Source organism: Macaca nemestrina, chromosome 10 (assembly GCF_043159975.1).
Source record: "Macaca nemestrina isolate mMacNem1 chromosome 10, mMacNem.hap1, whole genome shotgun sequence".
NCBI classification, from domain to species: Eukaryota; Metazoa; Chordata; class Mammalia; order Primates; family Cercopithecidae; genus Macaca; species Macaca nemestrina.
This window is the reverse complement of record NC_092134.1, coordinates 114301094-114315021: the sequence shown is the minus strand read 5'-3', so window position 1 is coordinate 114315021 and position 13928 is coordinate 114301094. Positions and strand designations below refer to the sequence as shown.

The following is a 13928-nucleotide window of genomic DNA, read 5'->3' as shown; positions in this document are numbered from 1 at the left end:
AAAAAAAAAAAAAAAAACAGAGGGCAAGAATTATTAAAGAAATGAGAACAAGAAGACAAAAGCATCTTTGTATAAAGTGTCAAGAATATACAGTGGGGAAAGGACACCCACTTCAGTAAATGGTGCTGGGAAAATTAGATATCCGTATGTAGAAGAACGAAAGTGGACTCCACCTGTCACCAGATCAACAAAAATCAACTCAAGATGGATTAAGAACTTACGTATAAGGCCAGAAACTATAAGACTGCTAGATGAAAACAGGGAAGCACTTCAGGACATTGGTCTAGGCAAAGCATCTTTGTATAAATACTAAAATAATATAACATGCTGTGTTACAGCCAGCTCTAATTGCCAATTCAAAGAACCAAAAAGCTCAAAAAAAGTTGCTCACCGTGCCTTCATTTTATTATTCTTTGAGGAGAATATTTAAAATAACTGGAGTAGAGTCTCCTTATACTGCTGGTGTAGAAGTTTGGACTAATGCCTGCTTTGTAAAATAATATTATATTGGGCTTCTATTGGCATAGTTATAATATAAGAATATGAACTGTATTATAGCTAAATCCATGTCATAGTTGTTGGAAAAGTCAGAAATCTGCTGCCATTATTCTGGTTATGTAATGCCTCCATGTCTTTTGAGGAATGAGGCAAACAAAATTTAAGAATATTTGTATCCTAAATATTTAAAGCCCTAAACATATTGATCCTAGATTAGTGATGAACATGTTTTCCTTGTTGCTTTTGTTGTTGTTTCTTAAGTAGCTTTCAGAATTGATTTTTTTTTCAACTTCTGATAAGGCATTTGACATTGGCGATCGATGTGCTAGTTCAGTTTTTCTTTTGAATAAACTCATGGATGTGGCATGAGTGAGTATTTGCTGTTAGCCTGGCATGTGCTAAGGATGCTGCGCCTGAAAGCTGTTTCACTATTCTTATCTGCCTCTCAGGACAGAGCTCCGGCAGAAAGCAGGCCATTTGGGACCCTTCCTCCCAGACCCCCAGGGCAGGACACCTCTATGGATGACAACCCCTTCGGCACTCGAAAAGTCAGATCTTCCTTTGGCCGGGGCTTTTTTAAAATCAAAAGTAACAAGAGAACAGCAAGTGCACCAAACTTGGGTATGTACAGCCAAAATGCCTTTGCCCTGATTCTTCCACAAGGAGGAAAAGAGCAGTGTCTTCCCTTCCCTTATTCCCTCATTCACTGATTCCTTTCTCTTTCTCAGAAACGAAGGTGGATGACTTAGGGGGAATTTAGCAAAAAATGGTTCAGTGGATTTAATTTAGTGTTGTGAAGATATATAGACTCTCACCCTGCTCTCTCCTGTGGTATAAACTTAGTGGAAAGACCTAAAATCATGATTCCCTTTGACTTCATCATGGAGTTTCCCATCTGTTGTGACAGTGGATAAATTAACATTGACATTGAGCCTGTGTGTAACATCGGAAGCACGGTGTGCCGCATGCCTCTCCTCCACGGTGTGTATTTGGTGAGGAGGAGTCTGATCTGTGTTTCATTTTGTCATCTCTGTGTTCTCTCCATTGGGCTGCGTGTGATTGTGTGCGTTGTTGGGATATCTGAAGATCGTAAACGAAGTGCCAGTGCACCCACCTTAGGTATTGTACCCCTGCATGCCAGCCTTCACCAGCACTGTGCTCCAAACCAATCTAATCCCTGCTCTTGGCATCTGTGATCTCTAGAAAGCGATCTGACAGCAATCAGAAAATGTAGTTCTCTATTCCAGAGTGTTCTTTCCACCTTCTGCTGAAAAGGACTCTGTAGAGGCTTTGCTTCCAAGCCTAAACGCTGTTTTAACCAATGCTAGTAACACTCACTGTGTGAATAGCTTTGAGAGGACCTAGACGTGTGCAGCATTCCTTAGAGTGCAGGGCAGGAATGTCCTGGCATTGTACATTGCAGCTCTTTCAGCCTGGAAGTGCATATTACCACACACTAACTCCCAGGTCCTTGCAGTCCATTCTCCATGCTTACATTTCTCCCAGCCTCCAAAAAGAAATTTTTTTAGCCATATAAGGAAGTTTATAGAAGACTTGGAATATTATAGTTTTAGGCTTACTTCTCTTAGGGGAACATTCTTCTGACGTTTTATTACTTTGAAGATGGAGATAATATTTAGTGATGACAGAAGCAACTTTACTTGATATCTGAGGCGTTATCCCACAAAGTGATTTTAGAAAAGAGGCAGCTTAGTTTTCCTCTTTGTAAGGCAGGGCACAAATTGGGGGGAAAAGCTCTCAAAATAAAAAAGAGAAATATGGTAGCTTTAAGATGAGAACAAGCTAGGCAGCATTTTCAGGGGCACCTGTACCCATCATGGTTGAAGGATTTGAATTGGGAAAGTTCCTTTGGGTTTTTCCAAAAGGTGCTGTTACCTTGTATAGATATCTACCTATCTATTCACGTGGACCAGCAAACAGGACTTCTCTCTCTATAGAGATAAATGTCTAGAATGAACACTGGATGCATAAGATAAACTGATCTATTCGGACAACTATTTTCAAATAGTTTTTTTTTTTGCATCTTTCTTAGAAGAACTGTTTTGTTAATGCTAAGAGGTAAATGCTGCTTATTATAACCTATAATCACAGCTCTGCTTTGTAGAAAAATCATCTTTCTGCAACTTGTAGATCTTGCTGAAACACTGTTCCTGTGATTTTAGTACAACTTTTACTTTCCTTTATAAAGTATAAAATCTCACTAGTTTTATACTTAGTATGGGATTGTTCACTAAGGGACAGCTAAAAGAACTGAAATAGTTAATGCTTGGAGATCTGAGAGTGGCAACTGTGGATGTGATTCTTTTAAGGTAAAATCAACAGGCACTTATTTTATGTCAAAAGAAAAATTATGCATATCCAGTTCACTCTTCTCTCAGTGCCTAGGATTTAATAGATTGGAATATATTTCATAAATAAAGAATTGCTGGAACTGGGTAACTGATTTGATATAAATGCCAAAGGAGAAGGAGTAAAAGGAAAATGACAGAGTTTGAGCTACAGTAACAGGAACAGTATTAGTTAATATTAACCAAATAACAAATAAGAACATTTAAGAGAGGAGGCCAGGCAAGGTGGCTCACGCCCTTAATCCCAGCACTTTAGGAGGCCGAAGTGGGTGGATCACCAGGTCAGGAGTTCAAGACCAGCCTGGCCAAGATGGTGAAACCCCATCTCTACTAAAAATACAAAAATTAGCCAGGCGTGGTGGCGGGTGCCTGTAATCCCAGTTACCTGGGACACTGAGGCAGAGAATTGCTTGAACCCAGTAGGCGGAGGTTGCAGTAAGCCGAGATCGCACCACTGCACTCCAGCCTGGGCAACAGAGCGAGACTCTGTCTCAAAAAAAAAAAAAATTTGAGAGAGGAAAAGACTCTCGGGGAAATTGGATGAGTTTGTGAAGTCCCAGATGTCCCAACACACTGAATTGGGAATATCACAGGCATTTAGATACAGGACCTGGAGAGAGAGATTGGGCTCAGAGATTTTGATCTGCTAGAGGGCGCTTAGAACAGAATCTTAAAGTGGCATGGGGGAAGAAAAAAAAGCAGGAGTGCTACAGCAAAGACACTATCAGATGACAGATGTAGGAGTGGTCATGTCAAGAAGCCAAAGGAAATGATTCTGAAGGATGTAGGAGGTAATCAACAGTACCACGTGCTATGGAAAGATTGGGAATAATTCCATCATGAATTCAAATCACTCAAGGAAAGAGTGTGGCAATCCTATCACCCTCTTTTAATCTCCAAAGGGCTTATAATTTTATTAACTTTAAACACAGTAAACTATGGAGCAGAACATATATGTGTGTTCCATTTCTAATATTTATAAGGTGCTCTTTGTAAATTACTGATTTATAGACCAACGGAAGAATTCTTAATAGTTCTAGAACCAAGAAGATTAACATCTTATCATGTTCATTCCATATTTTAAAATTCGTTGTCTGTATTCTGCTCTTGGAGTAGCTGAAACAGAAAAAGAGACAGCAGAGCACCTAGATCTGGCTGGTGCTTCTTCTCGGCCAAAAGATTCACAGAGGAACAGTCCCTTCCAGATACCACCTCCATCTCCAGATTCCAAAAAGAAATCCAGAGGTATCATGAAACTCTTTGGAAAGTAAGTAAAGCAGTGAACAAGTAGAGTGGGCCCTGTCTTACATGTTGCTTAAAGTGGCTGGAAATGGGTATGGACTTGTAAGGCCTTTGTATTCCTCTTATGGAAGGAAGTTTGGATTATGATGTGGGATTTATTAACTCATTGGGTCTTAGTTAAAGTTTAAATTTAAATGTCTATGTTAATGACACAAAGAAGATTAGTTCCGGTAGCTGCACTAGTTAAAAATTCTCTGATTAACAAGCCTAAGGCCTCCTCAGGTCTAATACTGGCCATGTGTGTTATGTCTTCTTCAGACTTAGGAGAAGTCAATCAACTACATTCAACCCAGATGACATGTCTGAGCCTGAATTCAAAAGAGGAGGGACAAGGGCAACCGCGGGACCCCGACTGGGTTGGTCTCGAGACTTGGGACAGTCTAACAAGTAAGAAGAGCCAACTGATAGACTTTTGCATCTCTGCCAAGCATCATAGCCTCATGAGTCCTGCAGTGTTAGTACTGTCATTGGGTTAAACAAAGTCATTGCTTAATGCTGTGCCTAGTGAAAGGGGACATCATCTTTAGAGCAGTGCAATTTGTCAATGGTTGATGAACATACAGAAGGTGAGGGCTGTGTGAACTAGGGGAGAGGCCAGAGCTAAAGTGTCAGCAGCATCTGTGTTAGAATGGCTCTGAAACTTAAATTTTACATAGACGGTAATTATAAGTACTCTAAAGCATAGCTTTGGAAAGATGGGATATTTACATGAGAGTATGTTCTAGATCAGACCACTTGGATTTGCTTTCTGGCCTTACCACTTTCTACCAGCTGGGTGACCTTGAGCAACAGCTTCCAGGCCCTGTGTCTCAGTTTTCTCATCATCATAATTAGTGCCTACTCCAAAAGCTGATTGTGAAGATTAAATAAGTTAATATGTGTTAAATATTTGGCAGATAGTAACTACTCAAGAAACATTAGTATATAACAGAATCTATGAAAGTACTTAAAGACAAAAATTCTATCAGAATCCTTATATTTATCAGGACTATATAATATTTTATCCATTAAGATTCTAAGAACTGCTCTGACACTCTTACCAAAGTTGAGGGCTGGCTTAGAACTGCTACATTGACTCACTGTGTATAAAAGGGTGGGGTTGGCAAACATAAAGTACAAGGCATTGATACCAAATATTTTAACAGTATAATAGACTAGAAACCCTTTAAATACAGCCCCTCCCATACAGGTGGAACACTGGACATAGGTTACATCAAGGAGGAAACCCTCTTTGGCCTTCTTCAAATACCAAACAGTTTCATTTGCCATATGTTGTCTTTGAACACAGTAGAGCTCCTTGTGCTATTTAAAAAAAGCACATTCATCTTCCCCTCCGCACCCTGTCCCCACTGCGGAACAAGAACACTATCTGTGTATCTTAAGTAAAAGAAAACAGGAATTTTGCTTTGATTGTTTCCTACACTTAGTGACAACATATTGCCCTCTTCTCATTGGTTACCATATGGAAATAAACCATAATTCTGCTAAAGTTAGTTCAAATTAGACTTAAGTTTCTTTCACTCCAACTGAGTTTCCTGTTTGGGAATCCAGTCTTCAGACAACATTGGTTGAAACTGATACAGTGACTTATGTTTTTCCAATTTAGTCTTTTTCTGTAGAACTTGTTCTTGCTCTGTCACATTAAATCTTTTGTGGTTTCATTTGAAATGAGACAGTGGTCTTAGAAGATAACTTTCAACTCCAGTACCAGTTGTTCCTCCAATGTATACTAAAAATTAAACTTTTCGTGGTCAAATGTGTATCACCAGGGAATGTCCATGTCTATTGAATGTATAGTTGTTTAAAACTCATGATAAGCCACAGGATTGGCTTTGGATTATTTTTCATGCAATTACTCGTTTTCCTGTAGTGACTTGGATATGCCATTTGCCAAGTGGACCAAGGAGCAGGTTTGCAATTGGCTGATGGAACAGGGCTTGGGCTCCTACCTGAATTCTGGCAAGCACTGGATTGCATCTGGCCAAACGCTTTTGCAGGCTTCTCAACAAGATCTAGAGAAGGTGACTGCTTCTCTATTTTGTTCACACAATGGATACTGAGAAGAAGACAATGTGAATGTAGGGTTGTTTTATAGTCCAGAAAAGGCCATGAGTGAAGCCAGTAAATACTCTCTAAATAAAAATTTGGGTTTTCAGTTGCTTCATGCTTATTTTTTTCTGATGGTCTTGGGAGGACCTGGTCTTGATGATTCCTTATGGAACACTTAAGCCATTGGGCATTTTAATGAAAAATAATTACATAAGCATAATTAAGTTCATATTTCTCGAAATCATTATATGGCTTTATCATTGGCCTGTTTTCTCAGTGTAATATGTGCAATGCACTTTGCAAAAGGAAAAAAAAGCACCCTACAATTTATGTCTAATTATTTAACATTTCTTCACAATTATTTAATATTTTGCACAAAATAAGAGTCAAATTCTTTTTATGCATGCTACAGTTCCTAGCTTACAAAGAAAAGGAGTCACTAGGGAATGCCTAACACGCCCCTAAGCTAATTGTGGTGGTCTTGGCTTTTCAGGGACCTTCGTTCAACAGCACTTTACTAGCGCCAGTTAGGATTGTCATTTAGTATTGAATTGGATCTTTAGTGCTAGCTTCATTTTGGAGAAATTTGCATCCTTTGCCAGTGGCACCCAGCCTATATAGATAGAATTATAAAGTCAATGTTTATTGTTTCAGGAACTTGGAATCAAGCATTCACTTCATCGAAAGAAACTCCAGCTGGCACTCCAAGCCCTGGGATCTGAAGAAGAAACCAATCACGGGAAGCTGGATTTCAACTGGGTCACTAGTAAGAAGTTTTTATTCTAACAAAATGGAAGAATTATATACTGAGCTGCTTTTTCTTTTTAATCACAAGAACAGGTGTTTTGTGGCACGGTAGCAACACTGGCCTCTCTCTTTTAGGATGGTTGGATGACATTGGCCTCCCTCAATATAAGACCCAGTTTGATGAAGGACGGGTTGATGGTCGAATGCTACATTACATGACTGTTGTAAGTGACTCACTCCTGGGGTTTGGGGGAGGAAAACTTTTTTCTCGAAAAACGCAGAACTTGAGTAAGCCAAACACAGTGTAGTGATTACACCAGAGTTTGAAGCTGTTGCTTGAACTTGAGGAGAGTGGCGGGCATATTTCCTGTGAAGTTGAAGTTGTAGCATTTGGTGATTGTGACTGAACAGCCTTGGGATAATTTGAAACCCCAATTTAAGCTAAGTGAAGCCTAATTTAAACTAAGCTCTCCAGAAAGTTGATTTTATATGTAATACATTCAACAATGTAAACACTGAAGTGTATACTTTGAATGGGTACATTTTATGGTATGTAAATTATATCTCATAAAAATATATATATATATTTTTTTTATTTCTTTTGAGATGGAGTCTTGCACGGTCGCCCAGGCTGGAGTGCAATGGCACAATCTCAGCTCACTGCAAGCTCCACCTCCCAGGTTCAAGCCATCCTCCTGCCTCAGCCTCTTGAGTAGCTGGGACTACAGGCCCATGCCACCATACCCAGCTAATTTTTTTGTATTTTTAGTAGAGACGGAGTTTCGCCACGTTGGCTAGCTGGTCTCAAACTTCTGACCTCAAGTGACCTGCCTGCCTCGGCCTCCCAAAGTCCTGGGATTATAGGCATGAGCCACCACGCCCAGCCCAAAGATATTTTTTAAATAGAATATAGAGTTTTTAAGCCCAAGCTGTTTCTAAGTTATGCGTTTCTATGTGCAGTGACCATTTGGAAGAGCCCACCCTTTTGACCTGACATCTTCCAGGACTTGTCTTCTTCCTACCTTTCCACTCTGGACAACTGTTACCTGAAACCCTATCACCCGTCTCACTTCAGCCCGGTTCTGCTACAGCAGGAGTTAACTGGGGTTAAAGGAGGCGGGAGGAAGGCTAGACTTCCACTCTGGTTCCTTCATTATGGTACATTTCTAGCCTTCCAGCCAGTGTGTAGGACTATTCCCTGCTTGACAGCAGTGGGAAAGATGGATTCCAGGAGAACTTTGTTTTAGGTTCCATACCACTATTAATATTCTACTTAAAATTCTCTTATTTTATTTTTTTAATTTATTTTTAATTTTTTTATTTTTGTGATGGAGTCTCGCTCTGTCGCCCAGGCTGGAGTGCAGTGGCGTGATCTGGGCTCACTGCAAGCTCCCCTTCCTTCCTGGGTTCACGCCATTCTCTTGCCTCAGCCTCCCGAGTAGCCGGGACTACAGGCACCCGCCACCAATGCCCGGCTAATTTTTTGTGTTTTTAATAGAGACGGGGTTTCACCGTGTTAGCCAGGATGGTCTCCATCTCCTGACCTCATTATCCACCCGCTTCAGCCTCCCAAAGTGCTGGGATTACAGGCGTGAACCACCGCGCCCAACCATGTTCTACTTAAAATTCTTTTATTCATTTATTTATTTTGGAGACGGAGTCTCACTCTGTCGCCCGCGCTGGAGTGCAGTGGCGCAACCTCCACCTCCCGGGTTCAAGTGATTCTCCTGCCTCAGCCTCCCGAGTAGCTGAGATTACTGGTGTGCACCACTGCACCCAGCTAATTTTTGTATTTTTGGTGGAGACGGAGTTTCGCCATGTTGTCCAGGCTGGTCTGGAACTTATGACCTCAGGAGATCCACCTGCCCCAGCCTCCCAAAGTGCTGTGATTACAGGTGTGAGCCACTGTGCCCAGCCTAAAATTACTTTATTTAAACAGCTTTTTGTGAAGTAGGCTTTAGACCCAACTACCCTAAGTATAATCTTTTTCAAATAAGTGGAAGGTTTTAAACAGCCAACTTAAGTAGGCATTTCTCAATATCAAAAAAGTTGGAGTTCAGTTCATGGATTTTTCTTCTCTATCATTGAACCCAAGCCCCTTACCTTGATGGGTACATCATGTAAACCTGCATGAAATAATACTAATATGTGTAGTATGTTGCACGTTTACTATGTGTCAAACATCCTTTTAAGCATTTTGCTCATATTAATACTGGATTCTCAACAACACTTTTAGTTAATATTACTAATTTTATTATAGTGTGTATAATATATATTAAAAAGTTTTTTAAACTTTTTATTTTAAAATAATTTTAGATTTACGGAGGAGTTGCCAAAGATAGAATTCTGTATACCTTTCACTCAACTTCGTCTAATGTTAACATCTTACACAATCATGATTACATTCCTCAAAACTAAGAAATTAACGTAGATGTTAATACAGTCAACTAAACTGAAGACTTTATTCACATTTCACCAGTTTGTCCAGTAAGATCCTTCTTCTGTTCCAGGATCTAATCTGGGGCACCACATTAAAAAACACATTTTGTGACTTAGGACTTCTGGGGTCAAATTTTCCAGGGTCATTTACTCTTTTATAGCCAATTCATATATGCTGCTTGTGATTTTAAGCTTGAATTTGTTCACATATATACTATATAATTATATAATACTATATATACATAGTATTATACACACATATGTAATACTATAGATACACAGAGTATGTGTGTGTATATATACATACATGTGTGTATATATGCGTACACGTATGTGTATATGTGTGTATTATGTGTATGTGTATCTACATATACACACACACACATACTCTGTGTATCTATAGTATTATAATACTATTATTATCCCTACTTTTTTACATGTATAAAGGAAGGAATCCAGATATTGGGTAACTTGGTAACCAACTTTCCACAGTTAGCAATAGAAAGTCGGAGAGAGTTTGAACTCAGGCTGTTTCAAGATCCCTGCTTTTAATAGCTCATGATTATGACTAGAACGCATTCAGCAAATATTTGCCTCCCTATCTAGGTGTGAATATGTTCACCCTGAGAATGTGAACAAATTCAAGCTTAAAATCACAAGAAACATCTGTGAAATGGCTATAAAAGAGTAAATGACCCTGGAAAATTTGACCCTAGAAGTCCTAAGTCACAAAATATGTATTTTAATGTGGATTAGATCCTGGAACGGAAAAAGGACTTTACTGGACAAACTGGTGAAATGTGAATAAAGTCTGCAGTTTAGTCGATGTTATTATCATCCACATTAATTTCTTAGTGTTGACGAATGTAATCATGATTATGTAAGATGTTAACGTTAGAGGAAGCTGAGTGAAAGGTATATAGGATTCTGTTCTATCTTTAGCAACTGCTCCACAAATTTAAAATTATTTTAAAATTAAGTTTTTAAAAATCCAGAATTAAGAAGAAAATCACCCATAAATTCTGTTTTGATATAAAACTGTCTCTGTTTAAAATCCTTCAAAGTATAAAGAATTTCAAAAACAATTAACATTTTAATCACACTGTAAACATTGTGCTTTCAGATATTTTTGAAGCTGATAGACTAGTTAGATGAAAATAGCTCACACTGAAATGTTTGCAATGGGTGTCTCAATCCTAGATTAAAATAAGTACTTTTTCTAACATATGTTAAGATGCTACTTTTAAGGAATTACTCCAGAAAAACTTCAGGAAATAATTTTTGCCCAGTTAGTAGCCGCAAGGATATAAACTGATTAATATTTTAATTAAATATTTCTGTAGTAGATTACATTTTTTTTTCTTTCTTTCATGAGAAATGTTTTATCAGAAAGGTGTGTCTAAAATGGAAGTTTTCCTTGTTTATTTTCTGGGTGTGTTCGGAAGTAGACTGGTGCTTATCTTAACACTGCCCCTAATATCACCTTCTTCTGAAATAATTTGTTTTGGTGTGTTTGGCATATTTGAACATATTTCCAAGAGCCACAGAGTGGTGAAGATTCTTCCTTGAAGGGAGCGGGGGGGTTGACTGGCGATAGATAGATAGATAGATAGATAGATAGATAGATAGATAGATCGATCGATCTAACTTATAACTTCATTTTTATTCTCTCTTAACTCTGACCAAAACCTTTGCAGTGATTGATATAGTTTTGCCAAAATTGTTCACAGTGTCTGCTAGATAAACCATAATAATCTAGAGCTATTCAATAGCAGACAAGTCTTTACTAAAAAATAATCTAGAACTGGAGAATTATTAAGGTCAGGGAGTAGTATAACAAGAGCACTGTTCTGATTTTCCCCAAAACTATGACGTGCTTTAGTTCAGAAAACCAAGCCTTGGCTAGGAACGGTGGCTCAGGCCTGTAATCCCAGCTCTTTGGGAGGCTGAGGCCGGGGGACTCCTTGAGCTTATGAGTTTGAGATAGCCTGGTCAATATAGTGAGACCCTGTCTCTCCAAGAAAAAAAAAAAGAAAAGATGAAAAAAGAAAGCCAAGCCTTGATCATGTCCGCCAATAAGCATCATTTACTCTTCGCTGTCTGCTGAAAGGAAATAGAGAGGGCAGTTTAGCCAATGCCTAAGTGCTTTATCCACAGATAAAGTTCTCAAAACTAAAGAGGAAAGAAATAAATTCTCTGTTTGTAGTATGTGCAGATCAAGTCAATGCAGATCACCTTTTGTAGTGACCCAGCAAGTGCTTGTCAAACTGTGGTTTTCAGAGCCCTGGGGTTCTACAGTCCTATCTCAGAGCATCAGGAAGAGAGAGAAACAGGTGGAAGGCAGCTTCATTGGCAAAAAATACTAATTTGGGGTTTTGGGGAAGATTTTGTTCCAAATGGGAAAGTGGGTTCTGACAAGCCCTTGGGGCATATTGGTTTGAGGGGCTCTTCGTTTACTCCAGTTTTCTGAGATTCCCAAGAACGTCCCCCTGCTACAGGCCAGCACAGTGAACTCCTCCTTTTGTTCTTTTTCGCAGGATGATTTACTGTCTTTGAAGGTTGTGAGTGTGCTACACCACCTCAGTATCAAAAGGGCCATCCAGGTCCTGAGGATCAATAACTTTGAACCAAACTGTCTACGGAGGCGGCCATCTGATGAGGTAGCGTTTTAAGATTGAGGTTTATAAGCATGCACTTCCCAGGCATGGGACTGTCCATATGTCAAAACTAAGAGGCATTTTTCTTGGAGCTTGCAGGAAAAGTCTTAAAATTCAGCCTCATTTACTTCTTAGGCTTTTTCTGTATTCCTTCCTTTTCTCTCCATGATGGTTCCACTCGTATAACTAAAGCTAAGGGTTCATTTTCAGTTATGCTTCTTCCTTTTCTTGGGTGTATTTTTTTTCCTGATTCCCTAATCCGCAGAGATAAATATCACTATAAAGACTTCCTTTTCTGGCCAAATGTAGTGGCTCATGCCTATAATCCCAGCACTTTGGGAGGCCAAGTCAGATGGATCACTTGAGCCCAGTAGATCAAGACCAGCCTGGGCAATATAGGTAGACCCTGTCTCTACAAAAATAATAGTAATAAAAAATTAGCCAGGCATGGTGGGTGCACGCTGGTGGTCCCAGCTACTCAGGAGGCTAAGGTCCGAGGATCTGCCCGAGCCTGGGAGATGGAGGCTGCAGTGAGCCCTGATTACACCACTACAACTCCAGCCTGGGTAAGAGAGTTAGACCCTGTCTTAAAAAAACAAAAACAAAACAAACAAACAAAAAAAGTCCTTTCCTAAACCAATGCTTTATTAGTATATAAGAAAACTTGAAACACAAACTATGACAGAAATTCTTTAAAAGAGAATTTTTCCCTTTCTTTATGCATTTAGTGGGATGTTGAGTAACTGTACCCCATGGAGCAGACTTTTTAGACAGAAAATGCAATTTAATACTTAGGATCTTGGTTGTGTGTTCCCATAGAATACCATCGCCCCCTCAGAAGTTCAGAAGTGGACTAACCATCGAGTGATGGAGTGGCTGCGCTCCGTGGACTTGGCAGAATATGCCCCCAATCTCAGAGGCAGCGGTGTCCATGGTGGGCTCATGGTAAAGCTCTGATTTAATTTCAAACTGACTTACTTTGTTTCCTTTAGTCTAGTGAGTAGGATAGTATCAATTTTTGCTTATCATAATCCTAAAGTCATCCGACGCAACCCTCCTGCCCTATTTCTAGTAAATCTTTACTTTCAGAGTATTTGTATTGATATCTTATAACTCTGGATTGAATTTAAAGCCGGTTCTCTTTTATTGTCCTCTTTCATGTCAAATAACATGTAGCTTCTTCCTCTCATATGATCATGTTTGAAAACCCCTGCAAGGATGCAGATTGTATTTCTGCACATTGATATTGCATAAGGAGTTGGCTGCCATGGACAGCACCCCAGAGAGGTAGAGGACTGATATTGGGATGCCAGAATCCTGGATTTCAGGACCAGCTCTATCACTCACTAGCTTGGGCAAAATGGAGAAAAGATATGTAAATTAAAGATCAAAGTCCATATGGTGTCTACCTCACCAGGCTGTTGAGAGGATCATTGGAGATAACCTAAGAGAAAGAGCTTTGCAAATTATAAAGCACAATACAAACATGTATGATTTGTGGTGACTTTTGACAAGCTTATTTTTTTTTAACAGGTTCTAGAGCCTCGTTTTAATGTAGAAACAATGGCTCAGTTATTGAACATCCCACCCAATAAGACTTTGCTGCGAAGACATTTGGCCACTCATTTCAACCTTCTGATTGGGGCTGAGGCACAGCACCAGAAGCGAGATGCCATGGAGCTGCCAGATTATGTACTTCTAACAGCTACTGCCAAAGTGAAGGTTGGTTCAGGCTCATACAGTTTAATAATTGCTTGGTGCAAAGGCAACATTTTGTCTGTTACCTGGTTATTCTGTTTTCTGGGGTTTGCTAAGTTTTGTGGATGAGTTCCTTACCAGCAGATGCAGGAATCCTCAGCGCTTAGTT

At 39.4% G+C, this 13928-nt stretch overlaps 1 protein-coding gene across 21 annotated transcripts in view; it reads left to right on the top strand.

Annotated features, from left to right (window-relative positions):
- Positions 1 to 13928, top strand: part of LOC105492173 (PPFIA binding protein 1) — a 176821-nt gene that overhangs the window by 156681 nt on the left and 6212 nt on the right. For 13 of the 21 annotated variants that reach the window (XM_071071979.1, XM_071071981.1, XM_071071986.1 and 10 more), the window contains 10 exons: positions 948 to 1119; positions 1585 to 1617; positions 3984 to 4134; positions 4428 to 4556; positions 6040 to 6190; positions 6873 to 6984; positions 7101 to 7189; positions 11942 to 12064; positions 12881 to 13006; positions 13595 to 13783. In XM_071071979.1, the coding sequence (XP_070928080.1) occupies positions 948 to 1119; positions 1585 to 1617; positions 3984 to 4134; positions 4428 to 4556; positions 6040 to 6190; positions 6873 to 6984; positions 7101 to 7189; positions 11942 to 12064; positions 12881 to 13006; positions 13595 to 13783 (1275 nt within the window). The remainder of the gene's footprint in view (positions 1 to 947; positions 1120 to 1584; positions 1618 to 3983; positions 4135 to 4427; positions 4557 to 6039; positions 6191 to 6872; positions 6985 to 7100; positions 7190 to 11941; positions 12065 to 12880; positions 13007 to 13594; positions 13784 to 13928) is intronic. The other 8 variants (XM_071071989.1, XM_071071985.1, XM_071071984.1 and 5 more) reach the window with 1 other exon arrangement.